This window comes from Medicago sativa, chromosome 1 (assembly GCF_051527215.1).
Source record: "Medicago sativa cultivar Bolivia chromosome 1, Bolivia_mono, whole genome shotgun sequence".
Classification (NCBI taxonomy): domain Eukaryota; kingdom Viridiplantae; phylum Streptophyta; class Magnoliopsida; order Fabales; family Fabaceae; genus Medicago; species Medicago sativa.
This window is the reverse complement of record NC_140749.1, coordinates 12,332,014-12,351,398: the sequence shown is the minus strand read 5'-3', so window position 1 is coordinate 12,351,398 and position 19,385 is coordinate 12,332,014. Positions and strand designations below refer to the sequence as shown.

At 37.6% G+C, this 19,385-nt stretch overlaps 1 protein-coding gene across 1 annotated transcript; it reads left to right on the top strand.

Moving 5' to 3' along the window:
* Positions 1-1,321: 1,321 nt before the first annotated feature.
* LOC146952738 (uncharacterized) lies at positions 1,322-17,545 on the top strand. Its single transcript, XM_085740286.1, has 4 exons — positions 1,322-1,459; positions 14,805-15,149; positions 15,228-15,953; positions 17,414-17,545. Exons 1-4 carry the CDS (start codon positions 1,322-1,324, stop codon positions 17,543-17,545), a joined length of 1,341 nt encoding a protein of 446 aa, XP_085596412.1.
* Positions 17,546-19,385: the final 1,840 nt, after the last annotated feature.

Sequence of the window (19,385 nt, the reverse complement as noted above, 5' to 3'; positions counted from 1 at the left end):
GAGATACATCGATAAAAACAGACCTAATGGATCCACTCTAATCTATCATAACAAAGTTTAACTAATCACGGACGCAACCCAGTGAACCCGCGTACGGGCGCGAAACCAAGTTACAAAAAATATGAGAAGTTAACATTTGCCAATGACAGTTAGAGTTTAAAAATAATTGAAATTTTCACCCCTCGATAATTGAAATTTTCACGATCTTCAAAAATAATTACACAAACATTTTGAAAGAAAAAAAAAACATGTATCAGCCATATGTTTACGTTGGATTTTCGTAAACAACCGCTGGTTTACAAATGGTAACTTGCAAGATCAACCAGTAAATCTTAGGACATATTGTGTTTGTTCTTGTTGTTAGAAATTCTGCGTTTTTGATGTCAAAAATATAAGAAATATGATAAAAACAATCGAATTCAATCCACTTGAACTCAATCGAACTTAATAAAGTAAAGTGCAAGAACACTTAAAGAACAAAGGGTAAATTGCATTGATTAAACAAAGGTTGGTACACAGATTCATACATTGCAACTTGTGACTCGTTTCTCGCTTCCATACGGATACTTTGAGTATAAGTTTGTATGACGGAATTGTGACCTGTTTTTCCTATGAAAAACTACTATTTATACTAAGTCTAGAAATAACTACACTTCTTTGAAATTCAAACTACAACTGCCACAAGTCGACAGTTTTACTTATTTGAAAACAAACTTAAAATAAAAACTGACTTAAAGAATAACTGTTGATAACCACCTTCGAAAACTGCTTTATCGAAGTCTTCTAGCATCTTCGAACCCATATTTGCTTTCAACACAACACTCTGTTCGAATCTTCTTTAAATCTAGGTCAACTATACTTTGACCACATTTATTACAGCTAGTAAAATATATTGGCTAACAAATTGCCCCCCAGAAACGCCATTTTCGATTTCACCGAAGGAGAAAAAGACGTTTTTGAAAAAAAAACTAACATTCTCCATCGAAATGAATGATGTCAGTATTTAATTCAAAACTAATTCAAATTTCCTTTAAATACTGACCCCACAATCTTAGTTAGTGGGCCACGTTCTCTATCATTGGAAAAGACAACACTTTAATGGTAAAACTGTTAAAATAAGATCTTGACATGTGTCATGATCAAAGGTCCATATAGAAGCAAACTCACCTTTACTCTTTTCACTTTTCACCATTTCATTTTCACTTTCACTGTTCCTCTTCTCCGCCAAAAAAGTTCTCTCGAAGAAAAAACTTTGAACTTTCTGCAACTCCTATCTTTAAACACGAACTATTCATCAAATTCTCACAAAAACACTTAAACAATGACGAACGCAGCAGGAACCTCTCATGTGTATCGCGAAGAACCCATTGATTTTACTAAAGAAATCGCTAATGCTGCTCCTGCTTTTATGAACGAACCAGAGATCAATGAAGCTGAAAAAGCTATCTGGAAAACCCAGGTAATCATCCCTTGTACTGATACTCCATATGCATTTTTAGGCCCCATTTCTCTAGAACCTGAAACTCCAGAGATTAACTCTCTTTTCCCATGCATTGAAACTCAACCTCCTTTAATTTTCACAAAAGGTCCTTTTGACCTAAGTTTTGTAAAATCCAAAATTAGGACTGAACCGAAAACTTATCCAGAATACATTGCTTGGTTAGACAAAGTTCAAAAACAAAAGGGCCAATTTTGGAAAGAGAAAGGGATTTTTGATCTCATCCAAATATCTCGATATGGTCCAAAATACCATAATGAATTGATATTTGCTGCTTTACATTTTTGGAACCCATCGAACAACAGCCTTCACTTGAAATGTGTGTTGGAACAAAATATGTTTAACAATAAACCTTAAAGAGTTTTGATGATAACAAGGTATTAAAAATTGTAAATTGGATTAGCTAATATTTGTTCAAGTGTACAGGACCATAATTATAAAGTTACATCATCATTGGTTCTGAATGAGCAAATAAAGAGCTATGGAAACAACAAAATTTTGAAGCCTGGACGCTCCTGAAGGCAACTTGCTCCTGAAGAAAAAGCGCTCCTGAAGTCAAGCTGCTCCTGAAGAAATAGCGCTCCTGAAGTAAGCTGCTCCTGAAGAATAGTGCTCCTGAAGACAAGAGGTCCAGAAGTCACATCATCAGAAGCTGCATCATCAGAAGCTACAGAAGTCATCTCATCAGAAGCTGCATCATCAGAAGCTGCTTCATCAGAAGCCATTTCACCAGAAGCTGAATATCAACTGGATTTGCAAAGAATCAAGAATTGAAGAATTATCAATGCAAAAGCTGTCTATTGGATTCGAAAACACAAACAAAGGATTAGTGGAGTTTGCAACGGTCATTTCAAAGGTGTTTGAAGGCATGTGTTTGCAATTTGGACGAAAGCGTTGACATTGTACTTTGTACGAATTGTACAACCACGTTCTCCACTACTCTGTTTTGTGTCTGCACTTCAAGACAAGAAAACAGCTCCAGAATACGGTCTCGCCTGCATAGATGTTCCTTTGGATAAGGAATGGATTTCAAATTTGTTCTTCATAGGACAACAACCAAATCAGGCAAAAGATCATTGGTGAAAGATCAAGCTTCAACAACGACTCTTTGGTGTGCTGGCAATTTCACAACGTCTCTTTCACACCTCTATATAAAGGAGTGAAGACCTAGAGAATTGGTAATGCAAGAACGCTGAACGAAAGACTCACAAAGATTTTCACAAGTACCAAACCTCTGCTGAAATTGTTCTGCATTCACTTAGAATTTCTGTGTCTCAAAGTCATATCTTAGAAATTCTTAAGTCCATTGAGTCTATATCTGATTTGTATTGTGAGCACCTCTGATTGTATATCAAGTGTTCAACCTTAAACAATTTTCTGTGTAATTTTGTTTAGTTAGGAAGTCTCTTGCAGTTGTGCTTGAGCAGGAAGTCTCTTGATTGTGTTCTTGAGCAAAGGAAGTCTCTTGCTTGTGTGCTTGAGCATTGGAAGTCTCTTGCTTGTGTGCTTGAGCATTTGTAATCAGATATTACTCATAGTGAAATCTCCTTGGAAGTGCAAGGGGGACTGGACTACTTCCGGATTGTGGAAGGAACCAGTATAATTGCTTTGTGTCGTTCTTCTTCTCTCTCTCTGTTTTATTCCGCTGCATTTAGATTCTGATTATCACTTCAGAAGCTGTCTCACTTAGCTTCTGATCAGTGTGTTCAGTTTTTAGGAGAAACGAAGAATTTTTCTAAAACACAATTCAACCCCCCTTCTTGTGTTTTTCTCACCTTCAATTGGTATCTAGAGCCTGGGTCTGTTGTGTATCACTTAACCGTGCAACAGTCAAAGATCTGAGAAAAACATGACTACTCCTCCTCCTGATGGTGATACTAGCTATAAAAATGTCTCACATGATTATAGTGATAGTAAGAAAACCAGTGTTGGAAAAGTTCCAAAGTTCAATGGAGATGCTGAAGAGTTCTCTTGGTGGAAGACCAATTTTTACAGTTACATCATGAGCCTAGATGAAGAATTGTGGGATATTCTGGAAGACGGCGTTGGTGGTTTAGTCCTTGATGAAGAAGGAGCTGCTGTGGATAGAAAGAAACATACTCCAGAACTGAGGAAACTTTACAAGAAGCATCATATTATCAGAGGAGCTCTTGTCACTGCCATACCCAAAGCAGAATACATGAAGATGAGTGACAAATCCACTGCTAAAGCTATGTTTGCTTCTCTCTGTTCAAATTATGAAGGGAGCAAGAAGGTCAAAGAAGCAAAGGCTCTCCTGCTTGTACATCAGTATGAGTTATTCAAAATGAAGGATGATGAAACTATTGAGGAGATGTACTCAAGGTTTCAAACCTTAGTTTCTGGTCTACAGATTCTAAAGAAGAGCTATGTTGCTTCTGATCATGTAAGCAAGATTCTCAGAAGCTTACCTGCCAGATGGAGACCGAAGGTGACTGCCATTGAGGAAGCTAAAGATTTAAACACTTTAAGTGTCGAAGATCTTGTTAGTTCTCTCAAAGTTCATGAGTTAAGTCTTAATGAACATGAGTCTACTAAGAAGAGTAAATCAATAGCTCTTCCATCCAAAGGCAAGTCATCAAAAGCTCTCAAAGTGGTTGAATCTGAAGAGGAAGAACAGTCAAGTTCAGATTCTGAACCAGATGCTGCAGAAATGGCCATGCTCTCAAACAGACTTCAATATCTGGCCAAGAAGAACAGAAAGTTTCTCTTCAGAAGGGGTAACTCCAGAAGCTCAAGGAAAGAAGATCAGAAGGGATGCTTCAACTGTAAGAAGCCAGGTCACTTCATTGCTGAATGCCCTGATCTTCAAAGAGAAAAGTCAAAGGACAAGTCAAAAAGGTCTACATTCAAACCAAGCAAATTCAAGAAGCAGATTAAGCAGAGTTTAATGGCAACCTGGGATGACTTGGGTAGTGAATCTGGATCTGATAAAGAGGAAGCTGATGAAGATGCAAAGGTAGCTGTTGGGTTGGTAGCAACAGCAACTTCAGAAGCTGGATCAGATTCAGACTCAGAAGATGAAAATGAGGTATATTCCAAAATTCCTAGAGATGAACTTGTTGAGTCACTTAAAGAACTTCTTACACATTTTGAAGTAAGAACCAATGAGTTGAAGGATTTAAAAGAAAAATATGCTGATTTGGTACAACAGCAAAAATCAACTTTATTGGATCTGAAAGCTTCTGAACAAGGACTTAGGGGCTTTGACTTCATGTGTAAAACATATGAAGATCAGCTCAAGTTCTTATGTCAGAAGCTACAAGAAAAGTGTAATGAAAAACCTTTAAGTAACCATGAAATTGCTCTTGAAGATTTTATTATATCTGGCATTGACAGAAGCAGAGTGGCTTCTATGATTTATAGCATTTACAAGAACAATGGCAGAGGAATTGGTTTTCCAGAAGTGAAACTGGAGAAAACCAATCTAAAGTCTTGTTGTGAATGCATCAAGGAAGGTCTGAAAACATTCTTTGTACCAGAAGGGGCTGAGTTGGAAACTGTTGTTCAATCAGAACCTGAAGCTTCTAGTTCTAAGGCTAAGATTACTTCAAAGCCAAAGAACTCTAAGTCAAAGGCTATGATCAAATCTGATTCCAAAACTTCAAAGGTTAGGATCCTGAAAAGATCAGAACCTATTCCTCAGAGTCTGGTGAAACCAAAATCTGGGGTTCTGAAGTCTAAGTTTCAGAAGAAGACAGTTACTGCTTCTGAAGTACCAAAACCTAAGGTGATGGTTAATCAGAAGCAACCCAACTCACAGCACAAGGTACAAGAAGTGAAGAGTAAAGCCTTAAGTACTAACCTTCCCGGACCCATAGAACAATGGGTACCTAAATCTAAAAATGTCAATGATGCAGGTATGTCTAAGAGCAGTGCCAAAGCAAAGATCATGGTACCTAGACAGCGGTTGCTCAAGACACATGACAGGAGACAAGTCCATGTTCCTCAGCCTAACAATGAAAGAGGGAGGAAATGTGAAATTTGGAGGCAACCAGTCAGGCAGGATCATAGGTACAGGAACTATTGGTAATTCCTCTACCTCAATTAATAATGTATGGTTGGTAGATGGTCTTGAACATAACCTTTTGAGCATAAGTCAATTTTGTGATAATGGTTATGATGTGCTTTTTGAAAAACCCAACTGTACAGTAATCAACAAGAAAGACAAATCCATTGTGTTCAAGGGAAAGAGAGTTGACAATGTCTATAAAATCAATTTTTCTGAACTGGCTGATCAGAAGGTGATTTGCCTACTATCAGTGAATGATAAGAAATGGATGTGGCACAGAAGGTTGGGACATGCTAACTGGAGGTTAATCTATGCACGTTAAATTTGATGACAAGGAGCTTGAAGATAAAACTTCAAAGCAGGGTGAAAGTTTTGCAGAGATACAGGTTCCTGAAGCTACTCCAGAACCTGATCAGATAGCTGAGCCTGAAGATAGTCCAGAAGCTGAACCCACATCAGAAGCGCAAGATGAAACTGCTTCTGATGAAGCACAAGATGGCTCACATCAAGAAGATCCTCCCAGAAACACATTCAAACACAAGTCTTCACATCCTGAGGAGCTAATCATTGGAAACAAAGATAGTCCAAGAAGAACAAGATCACATTTCAGACAAGAAGAGTCAATGATTGGACTAATCTCAATGATTGAACCTACAACAGTTGATGAAGCACTTTCAGATGATGGATGGATCCTAGCTATGCAAGAAGAGTTGAATCAATTTCAAAGAAATGATGTGTGGGATCTGGTACCCAAACCTCAGCACAAGAACATTATTGGAACAAAATGGGTATTCAGAAACAAGCTGAATGAGCAAGGTGAAGTAACAAGAAACAAAGCCAGACTTGTTGCACAAGGGTATAGTCAACAAGAAGGCATTGATTACACTGAAACGTTTGCTCCAGTTGCAAGATTGGAAGCAATCAGGTTACTTCTTTCCTATGCAGTTAATCATGGCATAATATTATATCAGATGGATGTCAAGAGTGCATTTCTCAATGGTGTCATAGAAGAAGAAGTGTATGTTAAGCAACCTCCTGGATTTGAGGATATTAAATATCCTGACCATGTTTTTAAATTGAAGAAATCACTATATGGCTTGAAACAAGCTCCCAGAGCTTGGTATGATAGACTAAGTAATTTCTTAATCAAAAATGATTTTAAGAGAGGACAGGTTGACACTACACTCTTCAGAAGGACCCTTGGGAAAGATATTCTTGTTGTGCAAATATATGTTGATGATATAATATTTGGTTCTACTAATGCATCTCTTTGCAAGGAATTTTCTGAGTTAATGCAGGATGAATTTGAAATGAGCATGATGGGAGAGCTGAAGTTCTTCCTTGGCATTCAAATCAATCAATGCAAAGATGGAGTCTATGTTCATCAATCAAAGTACACAAAGGAGCTTCTGAAGAAGTTCAAACTTGAAGATTGTAAAGTGATGAACACTCCAATGCATCCTACGTGCAACCTGAGCAAAGAAGATGAAGGAGCTAAAGTAGATCAGAAGCTGTATAGAGGTATGATTGGTTCTTTGTTATACCTCACTGCATCTAGGCCAGATATTTTATTCAGTGTATGCTTGTGTGCAAGATTCCAATCAGATCCTAGAGAATCTCATATGACTGCTGTCAAGAGAATCTTCAGGTATTTGAAGGGAACAACTAATCTTGGACTCCTTTATAGGAAATCCTTAGATTATAAGCTAATTGGATTCTGTGATGCTGATTATGCTGGTGATAGGATTGAAAGAAAATCAACCAGTGGCAATTGTCAATTTCTGGGTGATAATCTTATATCCTGGGCTAGCAAAAGACAAACAACTATTGCTATGTCTACAGCAGAAGCAGAATACATTTCAGCTGCAAGTTGTTGTACACAACTACTTTGGATGAAACATCAGTTGGAAGATTATCAGATAACTGCTGACAGTATTCCCATTTATTGTGATAATACTGCTGCTATTTGTTTGTCTAAAAATCCAATTTTGCATTCAAGAGCTAAGCACATTGAAATCAAACACCACTTTATCAGAGATTATGTTCAAAAAGGAATTTTAGATATACAATTCATTGATACTGAAAATCAATGGGCTGATATATTTACTAAGCCTTTAACTGTTGAAAGATTTGATTTTATAAAGAAAAATTTGAACATGCACTTCGTGTCTGATTAAATGTTTGCTTGCTCCTGAATAGGATTTTAGGTTCTGAAGTTAGTTCAGAAGCGGTAGTCCATCAGGAGCTCTTTATTGAGGTTCTGAGGAAAACTCGCTTCTGATGATGACATCAGCATCTGAAGTCCAGAAGCTGGATTTGTTGCTTCTGAATAGTTGAATTAGTGGAAACGTTGGGAGTTACTTGTTAAAGTAACTTCTGGCCCACTAACTTGGTTGTTACTCTGTGAACTTCTTACGTGGCCTGTATGTGTTGGTGTATAACTAAAAGGGCAATGATGATTTAAAAGCTTTGAAAGTACTTTTCACGCGCCCCCAATTTTGTCATTAATGTTATGTTTGTTTGTCTCTTTTGAATTGCAATCGTTTTACTTTTAACACTTTGTCAATTCACACACTACTCACTCACAACAAACACATTTGCTCTCAAACCGTTTGCGAAGTAAGCGCATTCTCTCAACCTTAGAACCCTAAAAATCTTCATCTTCTTCAAATCTTCGTCAATCATCAAATGGCATCATCAAGCTCAAAAGTTTCAGAATCTACTTCAAACAAGCAAAGCGTATCAGAATCTGGGTCCTTCTACAAAGAAAAGACTATGGATATTCCATGGGAATCCTTGATAGTCCAAATAGAGTCACCAGTGGATTTTACTTCACTCAAGAAGTACGAAGTAAACATGGAAGGTTTAATAGAAACACAGGAGCTGTCTGAGTATTTCAGAATGCTAAATGGGCCAACATATGTGAATTTGGTCAAGGACTTTTGGTTAAAAGCTGAAGTGTACAATGAAAAGCCTGCAAAAGTTGTAAGCAAACAAGCTGGGTCAAAGAAAGGGAAAATGGTCTTGGATATGAATCCTACATCATTTGATAGCTTAGAAATAAGGTCTGAAGTGATGGGCATTCCTATAACCATCACTGAGGACGTTATAGCTAAAGCTTGTAGGATGGATGCAGAGGGAAGATTCCAAGAAATAGTCAGGAAGGAAGATGTCCTGCTACAAGGTTACTACAACACTCTTTTGGGTGGGAAGAAAGATGCAAAGCCTTCTGAAATGGAGATTCACAACAGGATGTTGGTGAAATTCAGTAATGATTGCTTCTTTCAAAGAGCAGGAGGATCTGACCAACCCAACAATCAACAGAAGCTAGCAATTTACTTCATGGCTATTTTGGAAAAGATAAACTTCCCAAGATATGTAATGGATCATCTCTGCTGGGCCATAAATGAAAGCACTATCAGAGGAAGAAAACAAGTACCCTATGGAAGATTGCTGTCTGAAATCTTTTATCAAGGAAGGGTGCTGGAGTTCTTAAAAAGGACAAGGAGTGCTTCTGATAGATGTTTCGAAGTCTCTACAGCTGAAAGGACTATCAGTAGCAGGAGCTTATGCTCTATGAAGTTCATCAAAGAAGCCCCTAAAGATGAAAAGTGGTTAGAGATGACAACTGCTGAAACTGAGATAATCAGGGACTTTCCTCCCATTTTTAAGGAAAGTGACTCTGATTTCCTAGTTCAATCAGTAGCTGAGTATGTCCTGGAAGAAGATGCAAGCACTCAGAAGGAAGCTGTTCCTGCTAAAGTAAAGAAGGTAAAGAGTGCCACTGCATCAGAAGCAATTACTGATAAGGGCAAGCAAAAGAAGGATGTCAAAAGAAAGAGGGGGAAAGCTGAAACAGTTTATCACAAGGAAAAACTGGATGAAGTTTTGGATGAAATAGAAAAGGAGGAAGTTGAGCCCAAACTGAAGAAGAAAAAGGCACCTGTTGATATAAAAAGCTCTATGGTTGAGCTGACTCCTGCCAAGGCCAGAATGGCTAAGGAATTTGCTGCTTTTAAGTTATCAGAGTTACAGGAGAAGAAGAGAATTAGGGCTGCTTCTATTCCCATAAAAAGAAGCAAGGACAGATCAGAGTCAGTCATCACAGAAGAGCATCTGAATAAAGCTCTTGATGGGATAAAGGCAAATGAGCACAAGAAGAAGGCATCTGAACTAACCTTCACTCCAATGGTTGAAGTAACTTCTGATATGGAGAAAGAAGCTGATGGGCAAGCTGTTCAGATGCTAACTGAATTAAAAAGGAAAGAAGCTCAATACAATTTGGAGAGGGATCAAAGGCTCAAGGCTTCAGGTCTGGAGAATTGTGATGAATTTTTTAAGAAGAAGTCTGAAGAAGTCAAGGAAGTGGCTGTTAAAGCTTCAGAAGCGGTTCTGAAAGCACCTAGTACTATCACTTCTGAAGCTGGCCCTGCAGATCAGGTAATCCAGATTCCAGTCACCTCTATCCCCACTTCACCCTCTTCACCATCAGCACCTGAACCAATAGAAGACACTTCTGTCTTAGACAATCTTGCTCTCCACTACTCAGGTGAGTTACCCTTAGACAAAGCCTCAGAAAAAGCCTCTGAAACAACTCCAGAAGCAGCTGCTTCTGAAAATGTTGTTTCAGAAAACCCTCATCAACAAACACCTGAACCACATAAACCCACAACACCCCCACAATCACCAATAGCCATCACTGACCCCCAACTCAACACTCAAACAACAACTTCACCACAACAACCACCATCTGAAACTGAATTTCAACCTTTACCTGAACACTCTCCTGAACCAACTCCCATGGATGTTGACATCTCTCTAGTCAATGTTCAAGCCTCAACCTCCACCACACACATTGATTCTGACCAGCCCTCATCTTCTAACACACAAACACACCTTACCATTCCAGTTCCTAACCCTATTCAAGACTTAGAAATCAGTGATTCTGATCTTGAAATCCTTGAACATCCACCCACAAACATCCTGGAATCTGGATATATCAATTCTGAGCTTCTGACAATCTTGAGTCAGATGCACAATCTGGTGGATCAAAGAAGGACAATTGATCTCACAGGTGCATATGAAGACTCCTGGGCATCACTTCAGAACAGGGCAGCTGAGCTTATTGAAGAAATCAAGGCTAAATGCATCAGAGTCAAGCAAGCTTCAGTCAGAAGGCTAATGGAAAATTTGAATCAGAGTCTTAGAGTAAGAAGTTCTACACTGCTTCTGGCAAACCAGCCTTTCTTCTTTGAAACGGATTACTTGACCAGAGACGCAAGGCTGTGTAAGCTTCTGAAGAAACAGATGGCACAGCAGCAGCAAGAAGCTAAAGAAAGGGAACAAGCTCTTCTTCAGAGGCAACAACAACTTGAAGAATTGTTGAAGAAGAAGATTGAAGAAATGGAAGAGATGAAGAAACAACAACAAACCAACCCTTAGTTGCACACCCTTGTGTTTTTCTTTGTTTGTTGTTTGTTTTATTTTAGTCCTTGCTTCTGAAATCATCTTGTCTTATTTCTTTTGCTTCTGAATGCTTACTGATTCTGACTGTTTAGCTGCTTCTGACAATTGAATATACATGATTTTTGCTCTGATTTATTTAGTTCATTGCTTAGTATACTCTCTCACGTTTGAGTTTTTCTCATATCTTTTTGTCTTTTGTGCTTAGATTTATTTTATTTTTTTTGATAATGACAAAAGGGGGAGTATATGTGACAAGTATTTAAAGGCTCTGAGCCCCATTAATGGCATTTGAAATTTTTGAAAAACTTCTATCTTTTTACCTTATTGGTATAAGCTTAATGAACGAAGGAGTATCAAAATTCAAGTAAAGTTAATTGAACCATTCTTCTTATCTATAAGTAAATTCTTTCAATGATTCAATTTTGCTTTTAAGCTCTGATAATAATTATTGCGCAAAATGAATTTAATTAACCTGGATAGAACTTAGGGGGAGCTTACAAACCTCACCTTAAAGACTGTCAGACTCAGGGGGAGTTTGAGCTTACAAACCTCAGATTCTGAGCTTACAAACCTCAGAACCCCAAAGTCAACTTGTTAATTAGATTAACAACAATTGATAAATTTTAAATACTTTTGTTTGTCATCATCAAAAAGGGGGAGATTGTTGGAACAAAATATGTTTAACAATAAACCTTAAAGAGTTTTGATGATAACAAGGTATTAAAAATTGTAAATTGGATTAGCTAATATTTGTTCAAGTGTACAGGACCATAATTATAAAGTTACATCATCATTGGTTCTGAATGAGCAAATAAAGAGCTATGGAAACAACAAAATTTTGAAGCTTGGACGCTCCTGAAGGCAACTTGCTCCTGAAGAAAAAGCGCTCCTGAAGTCAAGCTGCTCCTGAAGAAATAGCGCTCCTGAAGTAAGCTGCTCCTGAAGAATAGTGCTCCTGAAGACAAGAGGTCCAGAAGTCACATCATGAGAAGCTGCATCATCAGAAGCTACAGAAGTCATCTCATCAGAAGCTGCATCATCAGAAGCTGCTTCATCAGAAGCCATTTCACCAGAAGCTGAATATCAACTGGATTTGCAAAGAATCAAGAATTGAAGAATTATCAATGCAAAAGCTGTCTATTGGATTCGAAAACACAAACAAAGGATTAGTGGAGTTTGCAACGGTCATTTCAAAGGTGTTTGAAGGCATGTGTTTGCAATTTGGACGAAAGCGTTGACATTGTACTTTGTACGAATTGTACAACCACGTTCTCCACTACTCTGTTTTGTGTCTGCACTTCAAGACAAGAAAACAGCTCCAGAATACGGTCTCGCCTGCATAGATGTTCCTTTGGATAAGGAATGGATTTCAAATTTGTTCTTCATAGGACAACAACCAAATCAGGCAAAAGATCATTGGTGAAAGATCAAGCTTCAACAACGACTCTTTGGTGTGCTGGCAATTTCACAACGTCTCTTTCACACCTCTATATAAAGGAGTGAAGACCTAGAGAATTGGTAATGCAAGAACGCTGAACGAAAGACTCACAAAGATTTTCACAAGTACCAAACCTCTGCTGAAATTGTTCTGCATTCACTTAGAATTTCTGTGTCTCAAAGTCATATCTTAGAAATTCTTAAGTCCATTGAGTCTATATCTGATTTGTATTGTGAGCACCTCTGATTGTATATCAAGTGTTCAACCTTAAACAATTTTCTGTGTAATTTTGTTTAGTTAGGAAGTCTCTTGCAGTTGTGCTTGAGCAGGAAGTCTCTTGATTGTGTTCTTGAGCAAAGGAAGTCTCTTGCTTGTGTGCTTGAGCATTGGAAGTCTCTTGCTTGTGTGCTTGAGCATTTGTAATCAGATATTACTCATAGTGAAATCTCCTTGGAAGTGCAAGGGGGACTGGACTACTTCCGGATTGTGGAAGGAACCAGTATAATTGCTTTGTGTCGTTCTTCTTCTCTCTCTCTGTTTTATTCCGCTGCATTTAGATTCTGATTATCACTTCAGAAGCTGTCTCACTTAGCTTCTGATCAGTGTGTTCAGTTTTTAGGAGAAACGAAGAATTTTTCTAAAACACAATTCAACCCCCCTTCTTGTGTTTTTCTCACCTTCAATGTGGAATGCTCACTCCTACCCTTTTAGATGTGGCTGGCCTTACTAGCTTAAAACCAACTGGATACACCTTTAATCCAGATGTTACCACTTCTCAATACTCAGTAAATTTCGATAGCCCTGCCTATGGTTTATTTATAGCTAACAACCATGATACCGAATGTGCTGAAGTATCTGCAGATGAACATGTAGCTTTTTTGACCTACTGGTTATCTATGCATGTTTTTTGCTCAAGGTCAGTACAAGTCCCTAAGAAATTCATGTGTCTAGCTAGTCAGTTGCATGAAGGAACAGATATCTGTTTAAGCAAACTGATTCTAGGTTCTTTATATGAAACCCTTAACCAAACAACTAATAGTCTTAGAGATTATCCCCAAACTGGTGGAAATTTAGTTGTATCAGGACCCATATGGTTGTTTCAACTATGGCTTTTAGCCACTTTTGGATCAAAACTTGCTTCGATCCTACCTTCCTCTTACACATCAGCATACTCAGACAAGACCACTGAAGGTATAGGCTTAGCTATGTTTCACCCCGATGGGAACAAGTCTTCACAACAACTTTTTGAAAATGCTTATACAACCCTGCTCGATTGTTCCATTTTCACCCCTATGATGGCACCATTTACCACTAGGAAATATGGACCTAACTGGTTCAAAGAGGACTTTCCTACTACTTCGAAAAAAGCCAATAAAACAGAAATCAATGCTATATGGGAAGCTTATTTGACCCCTACCTATCTATCTAGCAGACTTACACCTGGTAGCCCTTATGGAGTATATGGTTATCAACCTAACCATGTAGCTAGACAGTTTGGTATGGTTCAATCAAAACCCAGCTCCTTGTTCAAAAGTATAAGTGAATGGAAAATTCCTCTGATCGAACCTGTGTGGAAATCCATAATTCAAGCCAAGAGAACAACTGTGTTCGAGCCTACATATTTCTCAACATCATTTGCATGCTCTGAAGCATTCTTTCGATGGTGGCGAAATTATTACATACGCCAATCCAATCGAGGGAATCCCGATGAATTGCTGCCTCAACTGACCAGTACTTTTCACACTTTGCAGAACAAAGACAAGAAGACTAGAGGTACGCACATTAAAGAAATTCAGCAATTTCAAAGATATTATCAAACAACATATGACCCTTTACATCCAAAGAGGACAGTATATTATGCTGCTCAAACTCTGAGAGATAAAGTTCGAGAGAAAATTTCAGAAACAATTTTTCCCCCTGGAACACCCAATAAATATCTTTATGTTTTAGAAAAGAAAATGAGACTAGCAAGACTTCCATCTTGTAATCTTGCTTTGGCCTTCAGGCCACCATACCCAAAATGGTTACTTTATAATTTCAAATTCCCACAAAATAATTTAGTAACCTATGCTAAATGCAATTTATACCAATATAATGGTGAACTTGGCTATGAATTATCCCAAGTTCGAATCGAAACTCCCAGTATCATGGGTATGATTTTTTCTTTCGCTAAAACACATTAATACTATTGTTAAAAGAAATAGTACTTATCTGTATAATCACACATTTCAGCTTTGCCTTTAACTCCAGGAGAAGCAAAGCTCGATGATGCCAGCACCCAGAACACTTCGAAAAGCAAGTCTGACAAGAAGAAAAAGAAAGCTTCCCAAACTAAAGAAGTTGAATCGAAGAAATCTGAGGCTGCATCGAAGGAACCTCCTAAATCAAAGGAACCCAAAGTGAAAACAACTTCGTCAAAAGGACATTCTAGATCGAAGAGCAAGAAAGAACAAGCAACTGTCGATCTCTCTGATGATGATAGTGAGGTGGAGATAACTAAAGAACAGATCGAAGCTTCCAAAGTAACACTTCCCAAAGTCCATACTGAAGGAAGAAGGAAAAGAAAACAAGAACAAATATCACTTGTCCAAGAAAAGGAAGTCGAAGTGGAAGCTTCTGAAAGTTCTCCCCCCATCTCACCATCTAAACCATTCAAACGTCGTCGAAAGACTTCTCATTCTAGTGCTCATTCACATGTTGGTGATAATGGTTCGAAGGTATTTTATCGAAACCATATTTTATACGAAATATCTCTAAATGTCTTGTTTTTTAAGCATCTATCTTATTCTTTTTAGGGTATCGAACAAGAACAAACTAATCCATCACAACATGGGCAAGTTCTTCCTTCTTCGAAGACCACTTCACCAATTGCTGAAGACAAAGAGGATGAGCATGATGATGCTAGCAGTCCAGAAGGTCTTAAAGTGGATCCTCCTCAACAACAACAGGCAGAAACACCCACTGATGACTTGGTAAATGATGAATCACTTAACAATGACCAATCTCATTCTGCACCCACCCTTGGAGATAATGTATCGAACTTTGCTACTGAAGATACAAACATAACTACTCAACAAGATGCTCCTGGTGATGCAGAGATGATTGCTCAACAAGATGCCCCTATGATCGATCTGGAAGAAATCGATCGATTGGCCAAAGATGATCCTTTCAATGCCTTTGCCTTGATAGCTAAGAGTAATACTCTTTTCTCAACTAGCACTGGCCAAACTTCTGATTCATCCAAGGGAAATCCCTCTGAGACTTCAAAGAACAACCTGCTAGCAGAATTTCAAAAGAAGATCATCGAAGCCAACTTGCTAGAGTTGATTGAAAAAGATGCTGGAGCTCTTGCTGAAATCAAGAGTTTATTTGAAAAACTTGGTGCTCTCCCAACTGGTTGGAAGTTTCGAAACCTGTTTAATTATCTTGAACCAATGTTGGAGAGTGCTAATCAAAATTTCCAGAAGAGGAAAACTGGTCAAGCCCAAATGGCAGAGAAGAAAGCGCATCATGATCAAATTGTGATCGAACTGTCATCCTTCCAAGAGAAATTTAGAATTCTTCAACAAGAAAGAAACAATGCGAAGCAGCAAGTGGTTGACATCGATGCCAAGATTAAAGAACTGGAAGCTCAGAAAGCTGAAATTTTGGCTAAGGATGAAGCCAGAAATCGAGAAGCCAATGAAGCTGTTAACAAATTCAAGCTCTCCAAGGAACTAGAGTCTACCATTGCTCAACTTGCAAATGACAACCATGCTCTCGATACCCAATTGGCTGAACACAAAAGCCAAATTGAGAAACTCATCTCATCATTTGAGATTTAGTTCTGTTTCCATTTTATTCTCTAAGACTTTTATTTTATTTCAGCCTTATCGAATATCTTGGTCTATAATGTTTTTATAACAATTTGTGGACCATTTTCTATTTCGAACGACAATTTCTTTTCAATCATCGAAATTCCTTTCTTATTTTCTTGTATCGAATTTAAATTTTATTTAAATCCAAATAAGATTGGAACAATTTCCAAGACATTTTAATGATGAGGAAACAAAAAAGTAACTTTTTGTTTAACCCAACAAGTTAAACTTGCCTAGGAAGTTGAAAAGAAATAAAACAAATAAATGACCTTTTAACACAAATTAATCCTTTTTAAAATAAAACCTTTAAAACTTCCCTCAGATTACGAAGTTAAGTAACCATTGGCCATCGGAATAACTGTTCCCACGTGTCATCATCTTCAAAGCAAGAAGAACCGTTTGATTGAGCCACTTCTTTCAACTTCCCTCCATTATAAATATGATTTTCCCTTTTATAAAAATCACTCTTTTCTTTGTTTCGTCTTCGTCTGAAAAATCTTTCTTACTCAAAGCTTTTCTTTCTTAAATCATCATGACCACCATTGATAATCTGAGTGATGATCTTTTAGTCAAGATTGCTGCAAAGATTGCTGCTCAAAGCAGGAAAGATCTTTTCGCCTTTCGCCATACCAATAGCAGGCATTGGCGCGTCAGTGAAGATTCTGAAATTTCTAAGGCTTTTGGAAATGATGTCCTCTACTTCCTCTACGACCCCAATGAATGGTACAACAATGCTATGGTGGCTCATTCTAAGTTTGCTTTTAAACTTAGACTCTGGAATCATGGCAACGCCATGTTCTGTATTCTTCGAAGCACTCAACACATGTTGGATGCTAATCCAAACATTGAAGAAATGAAACGCCTCCTTACTACTGCTATCAATGCCACTGGCTCTCTGAGTGCAAGGTACTACCTTCTTCTCATCAATGCGCTCTCCATGCCTATGCCAGAAAACATCCTCGAAGACTTCAAAGATCTTGCATGGACACATCGATTGGCAGAATTTCGAAGCGACATTTTGGGAGGAACTTCAACTTATCGATTTCGCTGTCCTTGGTGGAATAGGCCCATGCCTATTTGGCTTACTAGGCGTCGTTTTTGCAACAACTACCACAACTGTGCAGGAGATGGGAGAATTGGAGGCTGGTATTCACTTCTACCTGGGCCAGATCATGACTACTACTTGGTCAATGCTTGCTTCAGGTGTCGTCTCGATACAGAAATTCGCTGGTTTCTCGATCGTTTTGGGATTGTAACTGAATGGTGAAAACCATTTCTAAATGCTTTCTAGACTTTAAGTACTTTGTGTTTTCTTTTGTAATGGTTTTTCCATTTTAAGCATTTCAATGTAACCTGCCCATCAGTTGGCATTTTTAAATTAATGCCAAGTTTTTATTTCGAATCAAATTACTCTTGTGTAATTTTAATTTCTTGTAACATCGGTTTATATTTTTTCAAATATTTACCGTTTATGCGTAGAATTCTCTGATCTTCTTGTAGTTCCTCGATCTCATACGCATTATTCGAAAAAACTCTTAGAATTTTCCATGGTCCTTCCCAACTAGGAGACCATTTTCCTAAACATCGATCCTTTTTATCCATAGGCAAAATAACTTTCCAAACTAAGTCTCCTTGCAGGAATAATTTCGATTTAACTCTTTTGTTATAGGCTTTTGCTATTCTTTCTTTTTGCTTTGTAAGCACTTCTAAAGCCATCAATCTTTCTTCATCAATATCTACTAATTCATCCAACATCATATCCAAATATTGATTTGTTGGAATTTCGATTTGTCTTTGAATTCGAGTAGATTGAAGTAAGATTTCTGTTGGCAATACAGCATCATGGCCATATGTTAATCGAAAAGGAGTAGTATTTATAGATTCTTTAGGAGAAGTTCGAACTGCCCATAAAGCTTCATAAAGAAACTCATGCCATTCTTTGGGTTTTTTCTTTTGGCTAGCTTTTCTTTTGATTATAGTAATCAAATTCTTATTTGCTGCTTCTACCTGACCATTTGCCTGAGCATAATATGGTGTTGAAGTCAACAATTTATATCCCATTTCTTCAGCAAATTTTACCATCTTTCGACCAGTGAATACAGATCCTTGATCTGTAGTAATAGTTTCTGGTATGCCAAATCTATAAACAATAAATTTTTGAATGAAGTTTATAACTTCATCTTGAGTAACATCTTTTAGTGGAACAGCTTCTATCCACTTAGTGAAATAATCTATTCCAACCAAAATATATTTGTAGCCTTTGGATGACTTAGGTTTGATTTCCCCAATTACATCTAAGGCCCATCCTCTGAATGGCCAAGGTTTTACTATTGAATGTAATTCACTAGCTGGTACTTTTTGAATTCCAGCATGTTCTTGACATTCTTTACAACCTTTAGCAAAGTTTATGCAATCTTTTAATATGGTTGGCCAATAAACACCTTGTCGAAACAAAAGCCATTTTATTTTATGGCCTGCTTGATGTGTACCACAAGCACCACTATGAGTATTCGATACAGCCAAATATGCTTCTGCTTCACTAAGGCATTTAAGTAAAACTCCTTCTGGAGTCTTTTTAAATAATTCATTGCCTATTATCACATAACTCAAGGCTCTATATTTGACTTTTCTACAAGTTGTGCCATCTGGATTTTCCAAAAAATTGACTATGGGTTTTCGCCAATCATCATCATCCAAATTGTTAATGACCAAAATTTCAGAAAATTTTGCACTCTGAAGGTATCCTTGAGATGTTTCCATGCCCCCAAGTTTTGGTCTTAACAATTTGTTAGGCACAATGTCCATCGAATTACGCTTTGTTTTAATTTCAATAACCTCTTGCTCTTGTTCCTTCGAAAATTTGTACCCAGAAGCCAATTGAGCTAAATCATTAGCTTCTTGATTTTCTGCTCTAGGAACATGTTGAACTTCAATTTGAACAAAATGTTTAAGTAATGCATTAACTATAGTGTAATACATTATCAAAGTTTCTTTGAGGCATTTATATTCTTTTGTTATTTGCTTTATTACTAATTCAGAATCACCTCTAATAATTAAACATTTTGCCCCCAGTCCGAGCAAAATCTCTAAACCATT

Bases quoted from the DNA above. Each gene is read 5' to 3' on its own strand.
- LOC146952738 (XM_085740286.1), top strand. From the start codon at position 1,322: ATGACGAACGCAGCAGGAACCTCTCATGTGTATCGCGAAGAACCCATT. The intron at 1,460-14,804 runs GTAATCATCCCT...GCTGCATCGAAG, and splicing joins AAGCTATCTGGAAAACCCAG to GAACCTCCTAAATCAAAGGA. The intron at 15,954-17,413 runs GTGATCGAACTG...ACAACTGTGCAG, and splicing joins AAGCGCATCATGATCAAATT to GAGATGGGAGAATTGGAGGC.